Source organism: Medicago sativa, chromosome 3 (assembly GCF_051527215.1).
Source record: "Medicago sativa cultivar Bolivia chromosome 3, Bolivia_mono, whole genome shotgun sequence".
Classification (NCBI taxonomy): domain Eukaryota; kingdom Viridiplantae; phylum Streptophyta; class Magnoliopsida; order Fabales; family Fabaceae; genus Medicago; species Medicago sativa.
In genome coordinates, this window is record NC_140751.1 from 68,376,447 (window position 1) to 68,392,462 (window position 16,016).

The 16,016-nt window shown below is 31.8% G+C and overlaps 2 protein-coding genes and 1 pseudogene across 2 annotated transcripts; 2 read left to right on the forward strand and 1 right to left on the reverse strand.

Annotated features, from left to right (window-relative positions):
• The first annotated feature begins 1,846 nt into the window (after positions 1-1,846).
• LOC146939512 (UPF0481 protein At3g47200-like) lies at positions 1,847-2,603 on the forward strand (annotated as a pseudogene).
• Positions 2,604-7,138: 4,535 nt separating this feature from the next.
• LOC146939513 (uncharacterized) lies at positions 7,139-9,228 on the reverse strand. Its single transcript, XM_085749781.1, has 3 exons — positions 9,154-9,228; positions 7,661-7,787; positions 7,139-7,554 (listed from the first exon to the last, which is right to left on the reverse strand). The coding sequence occupies exons 1-3, from the start codon at positions 9,226-9,228 to the stop codon at positions 7,139-7,141; spliced, it is 618 nt and encodes a 205-aa protein (XP_085605907.1).
• LOC146939514 (ras-related protein RHN1) lies at positions 9,065-13,794 on the forward strand. The gene is made up of 7 exons (XM_085753151.1): positions 9,065-9,265; positions 9,343-9,420; positions 10,481-10,648; positions 11,312-11,360; positions 12,029-12,102; positions 12,453-12,546; positions 13,554-13,794. The coding sequence occupies exons 1-7, from the start codon at positions 9,227-9,229 to the stop codon at positions 13,652-13,654; spliced, it is 603 nt and encodes a 200-aa protein (XP_085609277.1). The 5' UTR covers positions 9,065-9,226; the 3' UTR covers positions 13,655-13,794.
• Positions 13,795-16,016: the final 2,222 nt, after the last annotated feature.

Below are 16,016 nucleotides of genomic sequence, written 5' to 3' on the forward strand. Positions count from 1 at the left end.
ACACTTGATGGAGATATTGTTGGGTTTCAAGTGTGAACGGTTAAGTCCCACATCGCTTATAATTCAGTAAAATATTGGATGTATAAAAGAGACGACTTATGTATGATGACTTAAGATTTTGAGTGGAGATGTAGCGTCTCACTCTCTTCCAGTCTTAAAGCATTGGTTTGTTGTTGCTCTTACGTTCTTCCACACGCACGCACGCACACACCAGTACACCTCCCAACATATTCAACTTTTAATCTACAGTAATAAGGTATTGGTTCTTCACAAACCATATCCAATCCCTTCTTCACAAACCATATCCAATCCAATCCCTTAACGCTCATTTCCATGCAATTTAATAATAAACCAAAAAGTGAGTAATTAAGTGTTCATTTTTATTTTAGGAAATGCAATTAAACCAAAAAGTGGGTAATTAAGTATTCATTTTTATTTTAGGAAATGTAATTAGATATTCTTCTTCTCAAATCATATTCAATCCATTCTTCACAAATCATATCCAATCCCTTAACACTCATTTTCATGCAATTTATTAATAAACCAAAATGTGAGTAATTAAATATTCATTTTTATTTTAGAAAATGTAATTAGATATTCATATCAAGTCCAAACATTGCACGCATTAGAAAACCGACATAGAAATTCATGAATTCGGATTCCTAACAATCACCGAATGCAAAATTCATAATATGAAGCAAAACATGCAATTTAATTAAAAGCTTGATAATTACCAAAAAATTCTCTCCGGATTGCACACTGAAGATACTATCCCATTGCTTCGAATAAGATCTTTAGAATAAGAATAGTTACCATCGCTTATTATTGATGTATTCTTTTATAGTATTTAGCGGCGAAATTAGAAATAAATTATATGATTTGTTTATCATATAGTAGAGTATTATCTGGTCTCTAATTTCAACTATTTTTATAATTGATTATTTTTCATCGGTAACAATATAAAGTGAAAAAGGAAAAATATATATTCCAAACAAAGTTTGCTTCTCAAGTCTACAAGTTAAGTTTTGTCAAAAAAAAAAGTCTACAAGTTAAGTATATTATATTTGTCAAAAAAAAGTTAAGTATATTACATATTATGATTATTAGAATTCAATAAAATTCTTGAAAAAACACATGTAAATTATTATTTTTTAATGGGAAGAAGATAGAAAGAAAGAAAAAACACACACGCACATGCATACACGCACGCACGTACACACACGAGAGATATATTGACCCTAAATTAAAAGTACTTAAACTTACTCTAAATGTAGACCTTTGATTTTTATATTAATCAATGGTTATGATTAATGACTAATAATTCTCATAATTAGGTTAGGTTTTTTTTATTCCACCTCATATCCTTAATCTCACGAGCCTATGTCAGGGCCGACCTAATGTATTTTCAGGCCTAAAGCGAAATTTAAACAGAGGCCTTTTATATGCGTTTAGATAGAATAAGACAAAATTAAGAAAAGAATTCCATAAGTTCCTTCAATCGAAAGTAATTCTATATGATGTGTGTCACACACTAAATAAAGAGTATTTTGTCAGCTAGAAATCAAACTTTGGTTTGTCACATTGTGAGAGTATATCTTTCGCTATAATCAACTTCGTTAGTGCGTGACCTTCTTAATATATGTGTGTGCGCGCGTGTGCGTGCGTGTGTGTTGAAAATAATATTTAATATAGACATTATTTACCACTTGTTTGAAATCTTAAAATAACAAAATAATATTGAAATAATACAAATATAAACTAATTTGTTACTTTTACAAACTTTGGTTACACACTACTTGTCTTAATATATTTAAAACAACCAACATCGAATTAAATTGATAGGAATATGAGGCCTAAAAAAATCGGAGGCCTAAAGCCCTTGCTTTAGTGGCATTCCCCTTAGGCCGGCCGTGACAATTACTATGTATTATTTTCAACATTTCAACCCACAGAACATAAACTCAGAATGAGCACAGTGTCCAAAACATTTCACATATCTTCTAAGAACATTTTTGCTACCATCATCATTTGATTTTGTACAAGAGGGAGATGACATTGGACATTTATACGGTGCGAGTCAATTATGAGAAGCATGATTAGTATTTGAAGTAAGTGGAAGTAAATGCTTACTTGACTTGGAATTTGATAAGGGATTGTTGAAAATGCCATGCATTCATGTCTATGATACAACAAAGATATACATGAGGAGTATTGTGGCATTTGAAGAATGTCACATTTCAGGTCAAGACTATATTTCTCAGTACTTAGCTATCTTAGATTTTCTTATTAATACAGAAAAGGATGTGAGCATTTTAGTTGATAAGAAAATTATTGTGAATTTGATGGGTGATGCTAATGTAGTGGCCACAATGGTTAATAATCTTTGCAAAAATGTCCCAATGACTAGACTCAATTCAAAATATCTATCTATATGCGATGGGTTAAATGGTTTCTATGAAAACCCCAGAAATAAATATAAGGCTATCTTTGTACATGAGTACTTCAACACTCTTTGGAAAATAGCTTCTATTATTACTGTTGTATTGCTGCTTTTGTTTACTTTCATCCAGGTTGTATGTTCAATCTGGTCATTATTTGTATAATGATACAATTAATATTTTTGTAATGTGTTAATCCTTATCTACTTTGCAAGTTAGAGTGTCCCTTGTATTGGGGTAAGCCTTATAGGCTAATAGTTATATTTAAACTTGTTACTTGTATTGAATATTTATTTATTAATAAATTAAAACATATCTTTACTATGTTTGTGTGTTAAAATAATAAAGTCCCTAAAATAGTTAGTTCGTTTAAACGGAACATTAAGTATGACTTAATCGTGAGACATCATTAAACACAAGGACACTATTCTTAAAACATATGTAGTCAAACTTTAATGTGAAGTGGGATAACATCAAAGCATAAAGACTATTACGTGGGTGGGCCGATGATAACATCTTACTGATAGATAAAGAGTTATTAAGTCTTCACAAATATAATTTCATAAGTTCCTTCAACCGAAAGTAATTCTATATGATGTGTGTCAGACACTAAATAAATGAATATTTTATCAGCTAGAAATCAAACTTTGGTTTGTCACATTGTGAGAGTATATCCTCTTTTGCTATAATCAACTTCGTTAGTGCGTGACCTTCTTAATATATGTGTGTGCGAGCGCGTGCGCGCGCGCGTGTGTGTTGAAAATAATATTTAATATAGACATTATTTACCAATTGTTAGAAATCTTAAAATAAAAAAATAATATTTAAATAATACAAATATAAATAAATATTTTACTTTTACAAACTTTGATTACACACTACGTCTTAATATATTTAAAACAATCAACATCGAATTAGATTGATAAGAATATGATGCCTAAAAAAACCGGGGGCTTAAAGCCCTTTCTTTAGTGGCATCCCCCTTAGGCCGGCCCTGACCTATGTATAACATTTTCTCCTAGAACCGCCATTGATACACATGTCATGTCCTCAATTGGAGATTAATTGAATTGTTAAGTTTTTTTTGTTTCTCTTTTAAATTGCTCTACCCATAACTCTACATAGGATATTTCCATCGAGAGTTGTTAAAATGGGTACGATTAGCTAAATGGGAACGATAAAAAATGATGAGAAATTAGGGAAGAAAGTGAAAACTTTATTATTACTAGACTCTTGACCCGTGCTACCGCACGGGTCCTACCGCTTAGAATTTAATTGAATAAGTCGCAACAATGTAAACTTATATAGTTACTAGAAGTTTTATAAAAATTTAAAAGATCCGTGCTCAAATAGACCCGTACATTATAATTGGCAACGCAACATCACTTTTTGAAATTCAGGTGAATATCGAGAAAAAAAGAAGGATAACACCTTGAAATATATTACAACTTTTGTTATTGCGGTTGCATTCTCACTATATTAAGGAAACCATTCCTAGAATTTTTAAAAAAAATTGTAGGCATAAACTCTATGTTAAAAAAAAGGTAGAATAATAAGTTGCATCAATAAGGTAGCAATATTATGACTTTTCTTATTGCGGATGTATTGTCACTATATTAAGGACACCATTCTATGAAGCTTAAAAAAAACATTCTGCAGGCATGTTGTTTGTGTTAAGAAAAAAGAAGGAAGAATAATGGCTTGCATTAATAAGATAGAAGTTTAGTCACAATATCGTAAACTATAATAGTTGACTTCAGATCTAACATGATTGATTTACAGGATCTTCTGACTGTTTAGTATTTTGATTTGAAAATCTGCAACTAAATTATAAGGAAACGACACAAATATATAGAAAGTATTACATGTGAGTGACCATTCACTTCTTGCAGTAATAATTCCTATTCATTGCAGGCATAAAAGCAATTATTGTCAAATGCTTTGTAATGCATTATGACGTTTTCAATTCCAGAAGCTGTTAGTGTCAATCATAAATACCAATAGTAGACATTTGGTGTGGTCATTGGATAACATTAATGAACTATCTATTGATTGAAATAATTTGACCTCTGCAATAATAAGTATTAATTTATCTTTTATTCACAATTGCATATCATTAAGTTCCATAAATTGCATATCATTAAGTTCCATAAATATTTGAAATTTGAATTGTAGGTCTTTAAATGTGTTTTCAAATTCGACTGGTGTCGCCTATAAGCTATAACTAATATCATTAAGTTTCATATGAATGACGTGATTGAAGAAGGTTTAGTACTTGTAAATGATATTTGAAAAATGTTAGACTTGATGAACAACATATGTATGGAAATAAACTAATTATTCTTTCCTAACCATACTTAATTGTTATATGCTATTTCAATTAAAAGTGACTGTCATGTGTAAACTGTTTTATGTTGACATAAATTTTTTGACATGCTAATACGTTGATAGTATATTTAAATTAAAAATGTTAAAATTCAGGCACATCTAAGAAGTGAAAGTACATACAAAGCCTTAGTTGTCGAGTCGAAATAACCACTGAAATAAGTTTCGAATAATATTGTTTTTCAGAGTTTTAGCCTAATTGTAAATACACATGTGATTAGCCATTGTTGACTTCAGAACAGATCACACATATTACTCGAAAAAATTATCAAATAGATCTTGAAACAGAATACTTGATTCCATAAGTGCAGAATTATAAATTTTATCCATAGATGTTGTTTGGATTACAAAACCATCAACACAGAACATAAATACTCAAACTAAATAGAAAAATGCAGAAAAAAAAAGCAATTAAAAATGAGTCGTTGATGAATATCACATCTGCATCATACATGTCAATAACCCCTTGATCGCGTTTACGACAAATTCATTGAATGCAAAAAACCAAACAAAGAACAAAATGAATAACAATGAATTATTCAGTATTAGAAATGAGAAATACAAAAGCCGAAATTAACAATTAACCTTGCAAAGTAAAAGAAGCTTCCGAGAGCGACCCCGACGCAATGAAGAGCAAATTCCGACGCGGTGGTCAACGGCGGTGGTTCAACTCCGGTGTGGTGGAAAGTGAGTGGGTTTTGTAGTGGATGAAGAGATGAAGATATTGATGCTTTTACTTTAGTGGGAGAAGGACGGAAAATGATCAAAATGAAGGTAGAAGATGAAGGGTTGGTGTGTGTTTTTGATGAAAGTTTCTCAAGTTAAAATGAGGAAAGGATATGGTTTAAAAGTTTGTAGGGGGTTGTTAATCGAATTGGCATTAACTATGTTTTCAATTGCCATTAAAAGTGTGTTATTTGTTTTCAATTCCCATTAAAAGTGTGTTATTCGTTTTCAATTGCATTAAAAGTGTGTTATTCGTTTTCAATTAGCATTAACTAAGTTATATGAGAGATAATGAGAAGTTTGAGAATAGAGATCGAATCAACGGGTGAGATTAGATTAGCATGTTTAGGAGGGAAAAATGCTAGGAATTAGGGCAACATGTTTGCTAACCAAGTCTAGCTTTTATAATAAAGGGTTCATCATATATAACCAATCTTAGCATAACAACTTGCACAATCTAAAGAAAGGGAAATAACAGAATCATTAAGTTAGGAAAGGAAATAAATTGAACCGGAAAATTATAAAAGAGAAATAACGGAATGTAATCAAGTGCAACTCTATTTGGTGACAAAATTCTTCATTTAACGAAGAAGATAAATCATTTCCCATCCTTTCAAACACACCTTATCCTCAAAATGAAATGTCGGTAAAAATAGTAGGTAATTACTCACAATTGAATATTTTTAACACTTTTAATTCCTATCAATAGTGAGAGTTTTTAATTTCTCAGTTGAACTACACTTCACCTTACTTATAAATCATTTAGTCTTTGCTATTTTAATCAATGTAAGGCTGACTTTATTTCGACTCTCCCTCTCAGGTCCAACTACATTAACCTATTAAGTACTCTAGTTTTTTTAAGGAATCTATTAAGTACTCTGTACCGCATTCGTCGCTTATACTTTTTTTTTATAAGCCGTTTCATCTTGTGTACTCAATTCACGATTTTTTTTTAAGGAACTTAAGTCATGACTTATTTCTTGTGTTTTAGCAATATTAGCATTAGCAGTTGAGTTGGACCTTATATACTAAAGTCACAACTAATTAAAGACTAAAGGGTTTATAAATAAGTTTTTAGTTTTGTTACAAAGATAAACGCAAGAAGAAAAAAGAACAAACGGACAAAAAAAACTAACTATTCCCTAAGGAATAAAGTGTCAGCGGCATCACTTCTGAGAAGATTGACAAGATCAACAGGGGTCGACTTGTGAAGAAGAGGATTAGTATCAGAAGAAGCTTCAAGCTTTGCCATGAAGGCTCTGTTTGGTAAACCCAAGAAAAGAGCTTTTAGCTCTTAGCTTTTAGCTTATAAGCTCATTTGACAAAACAAGCTCTGTTTGGTAACACAAAAGCTCTGTTTGGTACAACGAGCTTATAGCTTATTTCAGGAGCTTATAATCTATTTTTCAGAAGCTACTTCAAGTAGCTTTTGAGCTTATAGCTTTTAGCTTCTCATTTTTTCTTCCATATTTACCCTTATTATTCAAAGCAAAAGCTATCAGCTAATTTTACCAAACACTTCAACTAGCTTATCAGCTAAAAGCTATCAGCTAAAAGCTATCAGCTAGCTTATCAGCTATCAGCTAATTTTACCAAACAGAGCCGAAATCTTCACATTGATTCCCCTCTCTAAGAGTGTGTGAAACCGTAACATTGGTGTGGTGAAGCAATTGTTTTATATCTTGGATGAGAACAACATAGATATGATATCTCTCAATGGGGCCATTAATAAGATTAATGCAAACAAGAGAATCAGAATAGCAAGCAATCTCTGCATAACCCAAATCCTTCGCCATGACCAGTCCATGATAGATAGCAGAAAGTTCAGTCAGCAAGATGTAATCTGAACTTGGAATGAAATCAGAGAAGACCGCAAGAAACAAACCTATTTCATTACGCAAGACTCCGTCAATCCCGGTCCTAATAGGGTTGCCATCGCAGTTACCATCCACATTAAGAATACCACCCAAATAATTATTATTACTCCATCTGATGTATCTGTTAGCTGTAACAACAGAAAAAGAAGGGGAAAAGCTAAGAACAATGCTCTCAATCGAATTCTTGAATGTTGTAATTTAGGCCTTGTAAAGACCAAGTTTCACCACCCAAACACATAAGATTCTGATGCCGCCATGACCACCAAACTCCAACATAAAAAGTGATAGCTTGAGGACCCTTAGATCCCTCTCTAAGCAAATCATAAGCATCAATAGAAGAAGAATTCAGAATTGGTGAAGCCTATGTGGTGCCATAACATAACGGAGAAAGTACAATCACAAACACAATGTAGAAATGTCTCGTTATGAAGACCACAACGAGAGCATATAGCAGAAGGAGCTATATTCCTATGATTCAGCAGAGATAAAATTGGTACCACATTATGACAAGCCAACCAAAATAAGTGGATGCAAATCCAATTAGTTTTAACTTTTTAAATCATGAACCCTAAATTTAGACTATGTATGCAAAAAGGGTTGCAATGTTAAGTAGGGTTAAAAATAAGTATGATATGATATGATAGGTTAGTTATATATATTTTTTTTAAGAATGATTAGTCAGTTAAACTTAAAAATGTAAGGCTTAAGCTTGCTATGTGACTTGCTATAGGTTTCTAAGCGACTAGTATTACTTGTTATCCTGCTAATTAAATCTTTATTATTATTATCTACTGATGTAAAACAAGGAGTTGAGTCTAAACTAGCGAACTGAAGTCACTTTCAACATTTATAAATAAATTATCTTATTTATTTTACATAGACTAACGTGCTAACAAATCAAGATCACAATCTATTTGTATGATATAAATCATTTTGAGCTCCGATCTAACTTTTAGAGCATCAAATACTACATTATATGGTAGCATCTCAATTAGTTTTTTTGATGCAGAAGTTCCTATATGTTAGAAAATTATAAAGGTCAATGTATTTCAATTTTCGAAAAGGTTAGTATATATTTCCTGAAAAAGAAAAAGGTAAGTAAATATATAACTTAAACACAATTTACAAAATATATGGGGATAAAGTTTGAATGTTAAGAAACTAACAAATGTAATAAACTATTCCCCAAAAAAAAAAATATAATAAACTAGCTAATATTTGCCGTTAAAATCATAATGACTTAGAATGAAAGTAAAAAAAAGAGTAAAAAGAAGAATTTGAACATCATATCTACCCCGTAAGAGGAGACATTAGATTAGAACAGTCAATGATAGATGAAAACACTTGATGCATTATTATTCATATTAGCCTTGCCAACAAAGTGAAAGAAATCAAATTTGTATGCAAATGTTCCTTCCATGGGAACGTATTATTATATTCTTTCTTGACTAGCCAACTTTGTAACCAAAACCAATTTGCAATTGCACTGCATGTGTCAAAGTCAAGCCACCAATAACAATAATAAAACCAACAAAATAAAAAGCTAAAAAACAAAAGTAAAAGTAAAACAAGAGAAAACAAAAACGACACTAAAAACAAACAAAACGAAAGCGTTTTGACGCAGACGCTAGAAAACTCAAACTCACCGTAAGCAAAAAGCAATAGAATTTCGACAGAGACTATTTTTCTGTCTCTTCAAATTGATCAAATTCTTCTTAATCCCTAACTTCAAAGCTTAAATCTTTCGCTTTTTGGGTTCTCCTTTCTCTCTTCACTTCCGATCGATCCAATTCTCTTCTCATGGCTACGATCGGACACAACAATCTCAATGCTAAATTGGTATTTATTTCCTCTGTTTCTCTTCCTTCATCTTTTTTTAATTCCGATTATACCCTCTAACTTCGTTTTTTAATCAGGTTCTTCTTGGTGATATGGGTGCTGGAAAATCTAGTCTTGTTTTAAGATTTGTCAAGGGTCAATTTCTCGAATTTCAGGTTATTTTCATCATTTTTTATTTGATTAGGAAGTTGTTTAAGTTCAATGGGTTTACGATGTATCATAGACATGTGCTGAATTGAGCTAGTTTATTCTGATTTGGCTAATTAGAAGCTGGGTTTTGTTGTTTTTTATCAAGTGTTTCGTATTAATTACAATAAATAACTAATCTTGAAAGTTATTGAGGTAGTAGTAAGCTATGTAGTTGTAAGACTTCTGATTAAAAACGTGTCTCGTGTCCGACATGTGTCACTGTAATGAACTGATCATGATGGTTATCGAGGTAGTTATTAGTAGTGAGCCATTTACCCATACTTCGGATTCAAGTTTTGTCTGATGTCCCACAGTGGAGGTAGTAGTGAGCTATGTAGCACTTACCGATGCTTTGGATTAAGGAGGTGTCTGGTGTCTAACACTTGCACTACTGTGGTAATAATTACAATAAATAACTTCGTGATGGTTATGGAGGTTGTAGTGAGCCGTGTAGCATTGACACCACTCATTGAAGACGTGTTTAGTGTCCAACCCATGTCAGCGTTTGGTTACATTCAGTTACTTCCATTTTCTTAAATTATTAGTGGTGTCAATGTCAGTGTTTCATAGGTAGTGAGTTGCTACTAGTAAGTTCTGAAGCACGGACGTCTCTTAGATTAGGTGTTTCCTGTGTCCGACACGCGCCAGTGTCTGACACTGACACAGCACCTACACATAAATTTACATTCAATTAATTCATTTTCTCTAATTATCACCTGTGTCGAAGTATCCGTGTCAGTGTCGTGTCGGTGTCTGCTTCGTAGCTAGTAAGTATAAGTTAAAATTTTGGAGCTTTAAATAATTGTAGTGGGGTGGGGGAAAATACTTTTTCTTCTTTCTTTTCTCTGAGGTTGTGTACACTGATTATGTTAATGATGCTTCTGGGTTCTGATTTTGAGCCCTGTTATTTTGTGGCTGACAATGTGCTTTAAATGTATGGAAACATGTGGATTTTGACAATGTGCTTTAAATGTATGGAAACATGTGGATTTTGTTCATGAGTTTATATGGTCTTTTGTGCTGCAGGAATCAACAATAGGGGCAGCATTTTTCTCGCAGACATTAGCAGTAAATGACGCAACGGTTAAATTTGAGATTTGGGACACAGCAGGACAAGAGAGATACCATAGCTTGGCTCCTATGTATTACAGAGGCGCAGCTGCTGCTATAATTGTCTATGACATCACTAGCTCAGTATGATATCTTTGCCTTTGTATATTTTTTAATACCTAATTCATTGAGCAATCTTTGCCAGTTTTTGACTTGTAATTTCGTGCTGTTATTTTTTTCTTGTTTCTGTGTTATCTTTAATATTTACCATGATGGTTAGTTAACAGACATAGGAAAAAATTGCTTCCTGTTTGTACTGCCTATTTCAAAATTGATATGTTGAATATGTTCTGATTCTGACTGGGTGCAAATATATGTGCGAGGTATAACTTAAAATGGAATATGAGTCACAACTCAGACCTGGAAGTTTAATAAGTATGCATTGTAGAATCCAGAATGATACTTATTATTTGATAACATATTATCAGCTCCTCATCAGGGATTAACATTATATTCCAGAAAAACCCTCATTACTATTGTATGCACAGCCGCACAGGGTCCACTTGTTCCAACTATAATTGATACAAAATTTGGAAAATTGAGTATTGCATATGCATCAACAACATATTTTGAATTTATATTACTAAAACATCATTTTTTCCCTAAACGTGGAAGATATCAAATATGCTAACGGGGTTCTTTCTTTTGTCTTGTGGTTGGGCTGGATCTGGTACTTTTCTTTTAGCATTTTATTCGTCTAATTTCTAAATAGGGTTTAATATGATTACTTCCATCTTCTATTCACAGGATTCCTTCTCACGAGCTAAGAAGTGGGTCCAAGAGCTTCAAAAGCAAGGTATTAACTTATTGGTTCAGGAATTTTTGTTTTTTCTAAAAAAGAATAGAATTGATATATTGCAAAAGGAGTTTAAGCTTTGTATAAAACCATTTCCAAACTTCTGGATGCTACCTTCTAGTAAAGCATTTTCCACATCTGCCGATGTCAATGTCGCTCATGTTATCTTTTATGTTTTACTAGATATCAATTTTGGAATAACTTATTAATCATTTGAGGAAATTCTGAAGTCATGTTTTATAATAGAACAGAATGGCACATATATGAATGAATTGCACTTGAGATGATATCAGAAAGATTATGTGCATGAAAGTATTGTGAACAGTTAGGGAGTGATTCAAGATTCCATGTACAGAGATCCAGAAACACATTTAACTTTTGAGTGCAATGAGTTACATATGATATTAAATGATTTGAATAAATATCTAGTTATTTTTTTACTATACATCTTGCTAGAAGGACTCAGGTATCAATGATGTACATTCTTAATCAACATACAATAGGTACATTGTGTTGAAAATTTAAGACTTTGTCCTGATATATGTATCAATGAAACATTGTCTGCTTTGGATTTTCCTTTCTCTAGCAATATTTGGTTTATGATAGCTGTACTAGTTGCTTAACTAGATTGTCAAATAATGCTCTAATTTTCATGTTGTTGCTTGCAGGCAATCCAAACATGGTCATGGCTCTTGCTGGTAACAAATCTGACTTGGAAGATAAAAGAAAAGTGACTGCCGAAGTAAGTGTCATTATTCTCCAATATTGCTTTTTGTACCATGTTAGTACGGGTTGTGTGCAGAGAGTATAGAAAAAGAACAATGTCACATGTTATGCACATATCTATCCTAAATGATGAATAACATAGCATCAGGAGTTGATATTTACACATCAGTTTTTGGCAAAGAAGTTAATCACAGGCATAACACTCGATGTCTCCATTGTCAGATTTCACTAATTGGTCAATAATTCAATTGCGTGTGTGTCATCATAAAACTTCAATTTTGACATTATAGAACCAATATACTTATGATCAATAATCACCTTTCCTGGACCTACTGGTTTATCACTTTCGATTCATTGATATTGCAGGAAGCTCGTGTGTATGCCGAGGAAAATGGTCTGTTTTTCATGGAGACCTCTGCCAAATCTGCAGCCAATGTTAATGACGTATTTTATGAAATAGGTGAGTCAATTCCATTATATATACTTTAATCTGCAGAAAATGGTCTTATTTTATTCTTGGTTGAATCCCTTATATAAAAAGAAAGTTTAGGGGATTATTATTAGCCGGAGGAGCGGGGAAGCTTTCTTTCGAGGGAAGTGAGAAAATATCGGTCTCCACTTTACATTCCAAGACATTGCTATCATATTCATTAGCGATTGAAGTTAAATTCATAATTCATCAAATCTTCTCTAATTGGTTATAAGCCATGGCGCACAGTTGTCTGAATCCGAACCTTCTCATAATTCATAAAGTCTTCTCTAATTGGTTATTGGCCATGGCACAGTTATCCAAACCTTCTCATGACATGCTTTGTTCTTGAAACTTGTCTTCAGTCCATATTATATGTACCCTTTTTGGTCACTTTAATGTTGCCACGATTTTTTTCCCTTTTGTCCTTATTACACTTTATTGCAACATTCGTGGATTATTTTCCTTCTGTTCCTAGCAGGCTTCCACTTTATGTTATTGGCGTATCGAATATTATTTATTCAGTTATCACGCTCTATATCCTAATTTCTGTTTTTTCATAGGCAAAATGTTAGTAAGTCGGTAGTAATGTTAGTTTTCAGGGTTGGAATCTTGAACCTCCTTAAAACTCATTTGGTGTCTCTTGGCTCACCAATTGGACTATATATGTGGGACATAAATATGTCCCACATATATGGGACATATTCCTAATTTCTGTTAAATCTCATGTTCTAGAAATCTTGCCTATTGATCTACACCCTCCGGTCACTAATATAAGCAAAAATTCATTTTTTAGATACATTCAATTAATGTTGTATGTAGTCTTTATTATATGTCACATACATCATTAATTGAATGTATCTAAAAAGTAGATTTTTGCTTATATTAGTGACCGGAGGGTGTACATTTTATGATCATACAATGCTTTTAAATAGTGTTCTTCCATAAACTGCGAACTTTGATTACATTGCCTAACTTACAATTGCTTGTGCAAACAGCTAAAAGATTACCAAGGGCTCAACCAGCTCAAAACCCAGCAGGGATGGTTCTTGTTGATAGACCTGCCGAAGGATCTAGGGCTGCATCGTGTTGTTCATAAGTTTTACCGGCCTTCTCTTTTTAATTTGTATTGTTTTCAGTGGTTTGTATGTACTGCACAGAACTTGGGTTATCACTGTTATATGGAGCTCCAACAGTATATGAATGCAATTTGCGACACAGAACTTGTTGGTTCAAAAATATCCCTTGGATGCATATTTGGGTCCTTGCTATAAATCTATAGTCTAAAATATCTGCTGGTTATTATTGATTGAAATAATAAAATGAGATTTTGCCCGGAAGATAATCTAGATATTCTCAACTCATACTATGAAACAAAAAATAATCAACATGGACAAAATAAAACACCTTACTTGAATGGTTTTGTATTTAATCTAGACATATCCCGTTTATTTCTTATAAGAGACATTTTAAGCAAAACTCGTAGAAAAACACTATCGAGTATATTTTTTAATTAATTTTTTTTAACCCTTATTTAATATTGTCTTTTTTATATTAGTGAGGGTAGTCAATGGATCACAATTCTCACATGGCTGAGATATTGAAAAAGCGGGAGTAACAATTAACACACTATAAAATTCATGAGAGAAAACTCTTGCCAGATAACCCTATTTCGATTATAAGTATGAATCATATATGTTATAATCGAAATAAGTTTTTTGTTTTGTTGCACCTTCGGTAAATAAGTTTTTTTTTTTTTATTGGTTTAGTAATAGCTAAATATTTATCTTAAAAGTGAATAAACGAGGAATCCGATGTTTAAATTTTGGCCCTTAAATATTCTAATACATTGATTCTACCTATTGAGTTAAGTTTACAGAGACGTAACTAAGTTTGTTCATTATAGAAGAAAAAAAATTGTTTATTGATCCTTTGTTCCAATCATACGAACCATATATTATTTCATTTCGTATAAATAAACAAATGACATAAAACATATTCAAAAACAATGACATAAAACATCTAAATTACACCCTAACATAAAATACGTAGGGGGATCGATTACACATTAAATTCAAGAGGCCCCATTATATTAAATACAACACACAAATAAAGGGAACCCATTTCCTGTCAAAACAAAATAAAGGGAACCCATTATAAAGGATGGAAAAAGACACATTATCTCCTAGCTCATAAATCATAACTCTAAAGTGGGCAGAGGAGGTTATTGGTTGCAAAGTTAGTAGATAGATATGATTTTTTGACCAATATTTAATATAGCGATGACATAAGTAGAAATAAAATTTTATCACGAACTTAACGGTTAACAAATGGAAATTATTTCTTTTCTTCTAAACTTCTAAAATATTGCTTAGTTGATGTTGAAATATTGCTTAGTTTTGATTATTTGTGCATACACATATACAATGAAGTTTTTGAAATTCTAGAGGGGCTAAAACCTCTAGCAAAAGAGAGATGTAATGTAAATATCTTGTGTAGAAAAATAATGTGGTGGAATGGATCCCATATCACTAGACAAATCAATGTCATAATGCTCTCATATTGTGAAGGCACAAGTCATCTCAATTTTCAAAAGCTAATAATATGAATTTTTGAAAACAATGTATCATGAAGTCCAAATAAGAGAGCATCGTTATATGTCATGCAGCTGTATATTCCCTAAAGTTGAAGGATCCTCACCTAACTAAATGAGCAATGATATTTGTACAACCTTTTTGAGATAACTTTTGGGACAACCTTGTTATTCTCTCTTTCCATTGGTCATATTATATTATTCTCTCTTCTATACCCACAAAATCTAGAGTTAGTAGGTTAAATGTGCTTTTAGTCCCCACAAAATCTAGAGTTTTCAAGTTTAGTTCCTATAAAACTTTAATCGTAGTTTTAGTCCTCCATAGTATTGTAGTTTGTAATAATAGTTCCTAATTTAAAAACTTTTTACAAAAAAAAATAGATATGTTTAGTCCTCAGAAATAGTCCTTATAAAATACAAATAGGGACTAAAGATGAGTAAAATATTTTGGGTCCCTATAAATATACAAACTTTTCGTTTTAGTCCTTCTAAAATTTTCCTTCAATTTTTAATCCATATAAAATTTTCAATCACTACTTTTGGTCCCTATTTTTAAGTTAATTTTTGTATTTTTTAATGAAATGTGTAGAATATTGTAAAAAAATTAGAAGTTTTTAACAAACAAAAATTAGATATAAATTTTTAACTGTAAAAAATATAAAAATTCATATTAAATTCATGTTTTGTTAATAAAAAAATTAATTTTTTTTTGGGCGAGATTCTTATAATATTATGAATTTTTCTGCAAAAGTTTATTCAAAAATATGATTTCTACATATGAGTTTACTTTTAAAGGAGGGATCAAAAGTGAAGATGGAAATTTTTTTAGGGACTAAAAGTTGAAGAAATTTTTTAGAGAGACTAAAAC

Coding starts and splice junctions, on each gene's coding strand:
- LOC146939514 (XM_085753151.1), top strand. CDS start 9,227: ATGGCTACGATCGGACACAACAATCTCAATGCTAAATTG. Junction 9,266..9,342: donor ACAATCTCAATGCTAAATTG/GTATTTATTTCC, acceptor TTTTTTAATCAG/GTTCTTCTTGGTGATATGGG. Junction 12,547..13,553: donor TGACGTATTTTATGAAATAG/GTGAGTCAATTC, acceptor TTGTGCAAACAG/CTAAAAGATTACCAAGGGCT.
- LOC146939513 (XM_085749781.1), bottom strand. CDS start 9,228: ATGAGAAGAGAATTGGATCGATCGGAAGTGAAGAGAGAAAGGAGAACC. Junction 7,788..9,153: donor CGAAAGATTTAAGCTTTGAA/GTTAGGGATTAA, acceptor GGCACCACATAG/GCTTCACCAATTCTGAATTC. Junction 7,555..7,660: donor GCGGCATCAGAATCTTATGT/GTTTGGGTGGTG, acceptor CTGTTGTTACAG/CTAACAGATACATCAGATGG.